General features: G+C 46.7%; 1 protein-coding gene and 1 non-coding gene across 2 annotated transcripts in view; both read right to left on the bottom strand.

Moving 5' to 3' along the window:
- The window catches only part of LOC142564478 (sperm-specific sodium:proton exchanger-like), a 32,489-nt gene extending 26,918 nt beyond the window's left edge, over positions 1 to 5,571 (bottom strand). Inside the window, exons 1-3 of the mRNA XM_075675496.1 lie at positions 5,530 to 5,571; positions 3,240 to 3,329; positions 2,425 to 2,679 (exon numbers count right to left, since the gene is read on the bottom strand). Of these exons, the coding sequence (XP_075531611.1) occupies positions 2,425 to 2,679; positions 3,240 to 3,327 (343 nt within the window). The 5' untranslated portion in view covers positions 3,328 to 3,329; positions 5,530 to 5,571. The remainder of the gene's footprint in view (positions 1 to 2,424; positions 2,680 to 3,239; positions 3,330 to 5,529) is intronic.
- Positions 5,572 to 10,449: 4,878 nt separating this feature from the next.
- Positions 10,450 to 10,615, bottom strand: LOC142565203 (U1 spliceosomal RNA). The gene has a single exon (XR_012824866.1). It is a non-coding gene; the product is annotated as a U1 spliceosomal RNA (small nuclear RNA).
- Between the last annotated feature and the right edge of the window lie 687 nt (positions 10,616 to 11,302).

The raw sequence follows: 11,302 nt of genomic DNA on the forward strand, positions 1-11,302 counted from the left end.
AAAGAAGAATGATAGGTGTAACGTTAAGGGATAAGAAAAGAGCAGATTGGGTGAGGGAACAAACGCGAGTTAATGACATCTTAGTTGAAATCAAGAAAAAGAAATGGGCATGGGCAGGACATGTAATGAGGAGGGAAGATAACCTATGGTCATTAAGGGTTACGGACTGGATCCCAAGGGAAGGGAAGCGTAGCAGGGGGCGGCAGAAAGTTAGGTGGGCGGATGAGATTAAGGAGTTTGCAGGCATGGCATGGCCACAATTAGTACATGACCGGGGTTGTTGGAGAAGTATGGGAGAGGCCTTTGCCCTGCAGTGGGCGTAACAAGGATGATGATGATGATGATGATGATGATGATGATGATGATGATATATGTGCAAGCCTACGTGTTACCGCTCACAACCACGGCAATCACTCTGGCAATCTTTGCAGTCTTCTGATAAGTACTTCGTAATTTTATGATTCATGAGAAAACCGGAACATTCTTCATGCACCGCTTCGGCAGCAACGAAAGACTATTAGCGAAATATCTCCCACACAAGCCCTTAAAGAGCACAAAACGCGATCTTGAAATGATTATAATTGCACATTGGGCGTGTTGGCATATCATGATGGAGGCAAAAGGCGTGAAACAGGACAAAAGACGAACAAAGACGACACAGGTTTGGAGCTAGTCAATCTAATCAATGTAAACTTCACGCAACAAGTGAAACGCCTTCGTCATTCTGGAAATTCTATCCACACCATTGCATCGGTAGCTAAGGGATTACTGAAGCAACTTCAGTCGAAACTATCCTCGCCAATTTGCCTCTATACAGAGAAGAACAGGGCAGCAGTCACACCGTGCATCCATGGATTGTGGCATCGACTCAAGAAAATAGCACAGCGCATGCATATAACATTCCTGTGGCGTTTTCGGTACCTAATAAATAAACAGTCTGTGTAGAAAGACCACACAAAAGAAGACGACCTGCGAAAGAATCACCGGATAAAGCTTGTAGGGTGCATGTATAAGAGGTTGTTGTCTACTAGGTACCTACGTCCTGTGGAGCTTGCTACACCGGCCAGACTGGACGATGCCTTAATGATAGGCTAAGAGAGCATGATGGCAATCTAAACAAATAGCAGATTAATGGTTTTCTCGCACAGCACTGTAAAAGATGCCCCTGCCAGCCTCTCTTTAAAGATGCAGTCATCCTAGGAAAAAGCCTTAACGAGATGACCAGGCTCATCAATGAAGCACATTACATCGCCACCTTCAGTGGGTCTTGTATCAGCAAAGCATCCATCTCTTTGTCACGAAAAGAGATGGAGTTTATGCGCCTGGCATGATTCTTAACACAAGTTTCCCATTCTGCCACGAGAGACGCTATCAGGCTGCTCGGAGCACGTGTTCTAATGCATGCGGGAGGTATACACGTATGCTGTGATCCCGCCATAAATACTCGTTGTTGAATGTTAGCGCCAAACGTGTGGGTTGTCTGTGTTCTTCTTTGGTCCTGTTTCTGATGTGCTACTCCTTTTGCCTCCATCGCGATGTTGAAGGTCAGGTTTGGCAAGAATGCGCTTTTTGACAGCTAAAGAAAGAAACTTACAACATCAATGTCTACTCTCAGTGGTAAGACAAATCGCATTACCTGAACGTCACCGTCAAGGTGTGAGGTTATGATACTTGCTGCGACCCAAGACTAAGTGAGGCGATGAAATTAGGAAATTCGCGGGTGCTAGTTGGAATCGGTTGGCGCAAGAGAGGGGTTATTTGAGATGGCAGGGAGAGGCCTTCGCCCTGCAGCCGACATAAAATAGGTTGATGATGATGATAATGGTGATGATGATGATGAAAAATAACTAAGTGCTGTTGCCTATAACTAGAAATTCAGCATAGCGAATAGATTCTGAATCTTCCTTTGAAGCATTTATGCGTATTGGTTGCACTCTCTTGAACTTATGGATGAGGAATGATTCTCAGTATTTTCTGTCTTGCGCAGAACGGAAACTTCATTGTAGGATGTAGAATTCGGGTTCATCAAAGTTACGACCTGGTTGGTGGAAATGCTACGCGATGGCTTTGGGCAGCTCTTTAGTTGTGTTCGCGTGATGTCCGCTTAAGCTGACGTTCATTGATTGCCCCTCCCATTTCATCGATATACTGTTTCTTACAGAGAGAACATTCAAGCATATTTCGCCTTGAAAGCACAAGTCCACTTGTCGATGCATTGGCTCCAGTTTTTACTTTTTTCTCGTTTTGACCTCGCTTAAATGTTTTAGTCACGAGGTGCGATCTGCGGATCTTGAGCACATGGTACTTCACGTGCTATTCCTGACAACCTGACAGCCTAATCGAAATCTGACAGCCAATCATGTGACCATATGCTTCGGTAAATGTGTGTCACGTGAGAGTGAGTGAAATGGAACCATGGCGTACCGAGCCCCACGGCGCCCAGGAGCACACACTGCCAGAAGCAGCGCCAGAAGATGTGGTACCTCACGTTGAGCGCCACCGTGAACACCAGCACGGGCATATAGAGGTGCAGCAGCTCACCCACGTGGGCGTCGGTGACGGGCAGGAAGGTCTCCTTGTCACCGTACCGGCTCACCAGCCAGCCGGCGAGGAAACCCCACAGCACCGTGACAGCCACCACTGGGATGTTGATCACACGCTTGACCATGCGCAGCACGGCTGCACGAAAGGGATGGCCAGTGAACCAGCGCTTGCCCGCAAGAATCTCTTACCATCAACCTACTTTAGCAGAAGCAGGGACGGCTTTCAATGGGGCATGGTATAGGGGGGGTGGGGCGAACTTCGCCAAATTTGTGCTCCCGCCTCCCTTCTCAACATAGTTCCGCTCTTAGCGCCAGTGAGCGCCAAGTCACAGCGTGCGCTCTTGCGCTCCCAGCAAAATTTAAAAAAAATCATAACTCCTCCCCCGCCCTACTGTCTATGCGCAGAAGAAACCTTGTGCCGACCCTGACCGCAAGTGACCAAGGTCCGGCATAGCCTACAGGTTTAACTGAATTACTAAAGCGCCAAACAGACGACACAAGAAGAGAGACGTGTCTTGTGTCGTCTGTTTGGCGCTTTAGTACTTCAGTAACATGCACCAACTAGCCCAACAAAGAGTTCTGCTACAGGTTTAAAATGGGACAACAGACAACACTTCAATGCCTATCACATGTTTCGCCATGATCAGGACCTCTGTAAGCGCTGCTGCGCTTCAGTACCGTATGCTTCCTACTTACAAGACACAATCACAACGAGCAGCAGCAGCAAGGTGCCGTACTCCGGCTGGCTCTCGTAGGTGGCGCTGGTTGTAGCTGGATCCTCCATTTCTGCAAAGATGTTTGCGTAAGCATTGTATTACCAGTCCCAAAAGGTTTCGCAAGCTTCCAATATCCCTGTAAAGGAAAGCAAGTAATTAGTGCATTGTCACAGTTCTCGCCTATGGAACTAAACCATTCAGATCAGCAAATAAATACGAAAGGAAGCTTAGGGCCACTTATCGAACTATAGAATGAAGAACGACAGGCGTAACGTACCGGGACAAATATGGCAGTATAGATTTTAAATAGTGCCAGAATATGTTTTATTTGAGATAAAAAAGATGAAATACATTCGCCATGCGTCAATGCGGCACAAAACGGAATTTGAGCAGAAGATAATCTACTCTGTTGCTCAAGCACACACGGTGGCCAACCAGAATAAGGGAATGCGTACCAAGCGTAATCAAACGCAGCAGAACATTAAGGCTGCCTTCCAATTACTTGCCGTAGACGGCAAAGTAGACGGCTAAGTGGACGGTGGCCATCTAAAGCCTCGTACCAACTCTCAAGAAGACGTTAAATTAGACAGCTTCGCGGAGACAGCATCGAAGTCAAAAACGATGCAAGCTACTTTGCTTTCTAAACAAAATGGCCGCTGAGCTGTACGCTTGAAAATTCGACGGGAAGGTCGCATGCGGACAGTGAAACGTAGAAATGCTTTCATATGCCATTATTGTAAATAACGTCTTGTTTTTGATAGGTTCGAAGGCCCAAAGACATAAAATCCAGAAATATTGTGTGCTTTTCTCAACTTTTTCATCTCGCTGCGAGGTGGCGTGATGTCGCAGAAGCATCTTCCATACTTCTTCCCATTCGGTTCGAAACGCGTTCCACTACATGGCCTCGAAGCTGTCTCGGCTGTTTCATTAGATGCCTAGACTGTCTCTGATGCTGGTCAGAATTGGAACGCACCCCTTATAGACAGTTTACATGTGACGGCACGGACGCAGCTCTCACCGTGCTAGTACCCAAACATGGCGGTCAAGATGACGTCAGGGCGCCGTATCGCCACGCGCATACTGTTTTGCTTTTTGACGACGACTGTTTTTCACCGGTTTATCACTGTTATCTCTGTCGTTCGATGCAAGACGCGCCTGTCGTGCTCTCATCCTGTCACGTTTCTTGCTTATTCCGCATCTCCATGTGCTAGTACTCATAAATGGCGGCCGCGATGACGTCTGTGCAAACTATCTATAGGATGATCAGATATACGCAGTTTTGTGAGGACTTACGCACGCACACAAGCACGCATGCACACACACCCATGCACGCACAAGCGGGCACAGACAGACAGAGCGGGCTCGGTTGATTGAAGATCTCTGGGAGAAGTTTTCATCACGAAGTGGATACGGGCTGAGGGTGATGGCAAAACGAGCTTGCGCTACTCGTGTAGAAAGACGGAGCTACGTGCAGTCCTGCTAAACCAATCAGTTAATTTCGTTAATGGTTGATTGATTTTTTCTGACGATATAAGCCGACGTCGGGGTTCAGATGGCGCGATGTTAGGCAATGCAATTGACATAGCGAAGCCAACTTTTTTTGGCGATGGTTTATTCCAGGAGAAGCACCAGGAAAGGAGGCCCGACGTCCCAGTGAATCAATGTATAGCCATGGTTATTTAGCACCCAAACACATGCGTCTGCGTAATAGTAGTATGTGTCACCCGTTAAAGTGCACGATTTCAAAAATGCAAGAGTTACGATGACGTGAGTGTCGTAGAGCTCAAGCATCTCGCCGTTGGTAGCTCTGAAAACTGGTATAGCTGTGTTTGCGAGCTTGCATAAATATTTTGTTGATTGGCTGGATAAGGCATATACAACAAAAAATAAGTTATATTACCGTTGTTCCTCGCCTTTGATGCCACGCATGGAAAACTTGCTTTCTAAAGTAAGCAAAAGCGTTCATCCGTCTCAGAGTAGAACGCCGTCTTTAAGCACTACGATGAATACGCTAGCAACCTACAGCCGTAATTAATACTGGGAAAGGCTGTGCCGCTTCGAATACCTTGAACACGGAGGGAAAGCAAAACAACAATGCTCGACCTATCTCCAAGAAACAGGGACACCCACGCAGCGATAGAGAAGGCTCCAACAATAAAAGCGATACATTTGATTAGACTAGTGTATTCCATGAAGAGGTGAGAAACAACGTCGCACCTCCTGGCAGACAATATTAGCTACAATCAATGAGGACGTAAATTTCTCCTTACCTTGCGCAGTAGAGGAATCGAATGTAGGGCCTAGATGCGAACAGCTGGAGCACTGGTTGATTCTTACTTCTTCTTCGACTGCTCTTTCAACCGACTGCACTTCCTCGTCTTCTTTACCATATTGCAGCTCTTTCATACTATGTCCACAACTCGGATCATTTTAGTTGTGTTGCTCTTTGTATACAAAAAAAGTATTTCTCTTGTAGAATACAAATTCTTGTTATACGACGGTTTACCGGTGCCCCTGCACCATTAAAACAATATCGTGTGGACAGTGGATAAGTATACGTCATGCAAAAGCAATTAGGACACTAAGAATAAGCTCCAGATAGTTGGCGATCAGGGGTGTTTAAGGTGATCGCTTGGATCATAACGTATCACCGTACAACACAACGGTTTCAGCCGGGAATTACTTTCACCCGGTAATTATCACTATTTAGCGGTTCTTTCAGTGCGAGACGCATTGTCTTTATCAAGCCACCTGCGTTGTGCCAAGAGTGCTGCATGGCTGAAAAGAATTAAAAAAAAACAGACTCCAACTATCCAGATCGCACGCGTTATACGAATACTGCAGTATAAGTTCTCGAATTCTCGAGTTCTCGAATCGACAGCTCTGAAACTTTCGGTCACGCATGCGCAAACAGACTTGCGTAGGGTCCGTGGGTACAACCGCCGACTGCGCAGTCTCTATCATTGCTGTCACTGCCGAGTTATATTGCAATTGGTTTTGCCGGTGCAAATTCGGCCAATAAGCAGTTTTTATCTCCTAAGTTCACAGTATATATATGCCTGCATGCTTTCACCCGCCCTTCTTTTCCACGTGACATTAGAGAACTCCAGATAGCACTGGGTGTAGGCAGTACAGGATTGGTTTATGTTTGATCGCACTACTGCAATCGCCGTTTCATTGCGATAGCAATTATATGGACACTCCGGCGCATTCTTTCAGACGCCGTCACCGTCGTCGTAATGTTCCGCGTAAAGTGCAACGGCGATAATAGTGTCGCCGCACGTCGTATGCTGTAAAAATTATGGGGCTTTACGTGCCAAAACCACTTTCTGATTATGAGGCATGCCGTAGTGGAGGACTCCGGAAATTTCGACCACCTGGGGCTGTTAAACGTGCACCTAAATCTAAGTACACGGGTGTTTTCGCCATTCGCCCCCATCGAAATTCGTATGCTCTATGCGCGAGTGAGAAAGCACGCGAGGGAAGCCGGCGATCGCGGCTCAATCTGGCGCGCGCGAAGGAGGAAACGGAAAGCGAACGCGGCGTCTTCCGTCGCGCGAAAGGCCGTGGGGGGATGGGAGGCGGGTAGAGGGGGGGCGACGTTGTGTTCCGGCAGCAAATGCACATTTCGCGACCGTGCGTCAGGGGATTGTATGGAGGAACGCGGGGAGGCAGCGCAGGAGGGAAGGAGGCGGCTTCGACTCCGCCAACAAGTGCGTACTTTGCACGGCCGCGTGCGGTCGTGCGCGCCGTATCTTGATAGAGATCTGCAATGGTTCGTACCATTGTGTGCGCTGTGTTTCCGCCACTCTTGCGTTGAAACGATGGACCCCGCGAAGGTCACTTCGCTCGCTGCAGCTGCCGCACTTGCTCACAATAGCGTCCAGTGTTTTGCAGCGAGTGCCCGCGCTCATCCGGTGTGATGTGTTCACGATTGCTTGTGATACTGTGATGAGCATGCTAACAGATGAGGAATTACAGAGCTAAAATAATACACGCACAGAATATGACAGTCAAGAATGAGTTTCAACACAGAATACAAAGGAGTATGACGCGTAATATGCGAGCACGAATAATTGCAACAAATAATGAAGGCAAGTAGTAGCTACATTGTGTGTCTATTCAGTGCGATATCTAGTAATTGTTAAGGATGCCTGTGTCTTCGTAAAAATGTACCAGTGTATTCAGTGCTTCTCGCTGCGTTATTTCATATGGCCATGAGCCCAGCAGTTTTGCGAGTGAGAAAGGTCGCTGAGGATCGATGGAGTGAAGCTCTTTTTCTGGTTGACGTCTTTGCGTCACGTGTCTACGGCATTCGAGGAGGAGATGTCGAACCGCAAGGTTTGACATATATTAAACGCAAAAATAAAAGACATTTAAAAAAATTGTCTAAAGGGTGGCAATGATGGCGTACATGGCCCGCCAGGACATGCACCGCTTTCCTTTACGACGTTTCCCACATCATTATTTTATGGTGACAGCCTCTACGTTACTCGTCGTTAGCCACTCGTCGCCACGCTTTCGACGCCATCGACCTCGTCATCTCATTGGCATCGTGCTGCCGTCGTCACACCGCCATTGTCGTTCCATCGACGTCATTCCTTCACCATTCCGTCGTCGTCACTGCATGATTGTCATACAGTCAGCGTCATGCCATCCCTGGGTGATCTTTGCCTGTGGCAATCGAGGGACATATCAAACTCGGTCGACACAGGAGGCAGCTAGTGTATGTCACGTACAGCGGAATAAAGGGAAAACTAAAAATGACAACTACATGTTTTAAATAAATGTGACGTCAGCAACACGGCGTGTCACTACATTTCTTGAGTGCTAGTCGGATTACCGTCGACAGTCATCGGGAGGTTGGTTCTGTAGTATTTTTTTCTTTTTATTGTGAATATGCAATTCATGCGTGCTTGAAATCATCGGTGGTTATTATATTAGCAGCACAGTGTAGCGCACCTATATAAATGCGACGAAGTTTACAAGACAAACATGGGCTTCTTTTTATTGTTCACTCGCTTCAAATTACTGTTATTTTCTTTCTTTGGTTTATAATATAAATGAATATCGCATTGTGTTCGTGCATAAATTGATAGGGATGCAAGAGATTCTTTCTGTAAATGCGTGGTTGAGGGTTACATGTCAAGGGCTTTATATAGCATGGTATGGTAAAACTTTATTCTCAAAGGCTTCATAGAAAGATATAAACACCAATTATGATATGGCATACTCTAACTGAACTTGATTTCAACGGATGAACGTACCCTAGAATAATCTGTGTATAAAATAATGTGTGAAGACATGACTGCCTGAATGTATTAGGCTTAATATTGCTTAGTAGTGAAATTTTTTTCCCGGCTGGTTAGTGTAGGATGTAATGTTTAACTTGTGGTGCGCAACTTTGAGGGCAGCCCTCTCCCTTATACAGGCATAAATGCTTCTAAGGGCTGATCTAGTATGTATATTGTATACATATAAAAAAAGATATCTTGAATAAATCAGACTAAATAAATAAATAAATAAATAAATAAATAAATAAAGCAAGGTATACCAAAGTAACAATGCTGCCATGCTGCATGGTAAGTAGTGGAAAATCTTGTAACCATACTAAAGTGACTCGACAAAAAACAACTCTATGAAATGCGAGGGTTCATCTAACCCGTGAATGGTGGGTGGCACGTAGATTTGCCTAATATACTTGCCTGTGGCTTTGCACTTCCTTGGGGCTTCATTAACTACACAGGCTTTACCTGCTGGAGGGCTTGTTGACCTAGTTGGTGTTTGCTTGATGACATCTATGGCAGCACGAAGGTACATTCCTAAAGAAGACACACAAACGCACGTCACTGTGGGTCTTCTTTGTGATTGTGCCTTCGCGCTATATTATAAGTCGTTAGGCTTTACGGGATTTTGTTGGGCTAAATGTTCGAGGTGTCATATTATTTAAGTGCAAGATGGCAACAACACTCTGTGGAACTGCGTAATTATTGCGAACTGTCGCATTTAAATATAACGTCAATATTTTGTGAAACGATCAGTTTCTAAAGTGACAAAGTCGTCTTAAAAGGACGCTAAGGGCAAATATTGAGTCAGTGTGGAATGTTAAAATACCATTTCAGTAACCTCGCGCAGCTTGGTTTGTGCCAAGGAGAGACTTCGTTTAAGAGAAACTCGCGTCTGAAGGGTGCGAATACCTTTAGCGCAATTCAAATCGCCTGCTCCCTATAGGGGTGACGTTGCATACGCTGTCGCAGCCCTTTACAGTCTGGTCTGTGAATAAAATGGCGCCTGACAGATGGCGCTACGGTTTTCTTGCGAAAAACGCAAACGAGCAGCTATATAGAAACCGAGCCAAGACAGAGCGTTGAATTCGCCGCTGCAGCAGTGGCTTGGACCGTTCGCGTATCACGCGTGGCATCGGGTAGACGTGGAAATCTTTGCTACTTGCGTTTTGTGGAAATTTCGTATGACAGTCAAACCAGCGCAGCAGTAGGCGATAAGGAAGCTACTCAAGCGCGAAGGCGCGGGCGATGCAGAGTCGAGCGGAAACGAAACCTTTCGACCGCCCTTGTCGTTTTGAAGGGCCATGAGGTCTTCTTTTTTTAAACATCGAATAGAACTGGACAAGTAGCATGTCCTTCCGTCTTATAATGCAATGAAATTATCTTTTTTTCTCGAGAAGTTGAGTGCTAGCGGCAGAAATAAATGAGGAGTGCCTTCGTCATTGGGCTAGTGAGTCGCAAATTGTGTCATGCATTTGTGTCAATTTCTCGAGTGCTAAAACTTTGTTCGCGATAATATTGATAACTTAGGCGTCCTCGAGAATTGATATGTGACTTTAGCGTGACTTAATATTTTCCTTTAGGGTCCCTTGAAGCTAGAAAAATGAAGTTGGGCAAATCCATGTATTATCGGTCGTCATCTCCTTCCTTACAGTGCTAACACATTTGCAGCTTCCTTAGCCGCCAACAGACACTGCGTCACACTTCCATCTAGTAATTTTTGCGCCAAACTCTGTGCCTTCAGTGCCCTCTGTTATGCTTCAGGGAGAGCAACGCGTGGCCTCCGAGGTTCCGCGCCTCGTTCGCGGCACACTCTCGGAGGCCGTGCTATACGACGGAATCGAGCACCGCAGTATACCTGCAACCTCGCGTCGTTTATCGGTCTGTCTTTCGATTTCGCTTTGCAGGGGACCAGCGCGAACGCCGGATCCCCCATCGCAAAAATTGCATGCCCCAACTACCCCTATTTGGGGGGAGTGGCGAACCTCAGCAAACCCATAGTGCAATGGCAAGCCTTAGCTCGGGGAGCTGGCCTTCCTGTTCACCATGGCTCCCGACACCAGGTAAGTATGCTGGGAGTCCGGACTTCGATCCAACCTTCCTCTTTTAAGCCCCGTAACGTTCTCCGGCAGAACACAGCGCTTTGTTGAAGATTGCAGTGTAAAGGAAGCGTATTACTGAGGCCGTAGTGACACGGTTGGAGTGATAACGCTCGCACGACCAGGTCTGTTATTCGCGATGTTCGCTCACTTTTCAGTCTTCGCTACAAATCGCAAATTTAATTATCCAGGCTCTTCGAACTGCTTCTATAGCGCCGGAAACATTGTTCTGCTCGAATAAGACATGAGAAGCAGAAGCGTGAAGTGGCAGATTTACGCCCGGGGCAACGGCGGCTCTGGGGGCCTGCAGACTCTGCGCCTTCCGGTCCCGAGAAGTGGAACAATGAGTCCATCAATACGAAACACCTGCATCGCTGCCTCTGTGATGCGTAGTTGCTCGCAGCCGCTGAAAGACCGGAAAGCCGCGCACGAAAAAATGCGCAGAAAAAGAAAATGGGCGGGAGCCGCTGTAGGTTGACTGTCCAAACCACGCGATAGCTTCCTGGTAAACCTTCACTTATCGGATATCTCCGTTGGGTAATGTTAAAAGGTGCACGATTGCTGTGACATTGCGCTGCCTCCAGCATCACGTACTATGAACCACAGAAACCATGCGAGCGCACTTAGTGAACTGGTATCAAGATCAGAACACTCTGCAG

Source organism: Dermacentor variabilis, chromosome 11 (assembly GCF_050947875.1).
Source record: "Dermacentor variabilis isolate Ectoservices chromosome 11, ASM5094787v1, whole genome shotgun sequence".
NCBI classification, from domain to species: Eukaryota; Metazoa; Arthropoda; class Arachnida; order Ixodida; family Ixodidae; genus Dermacentor; species Dermacentor variabilis.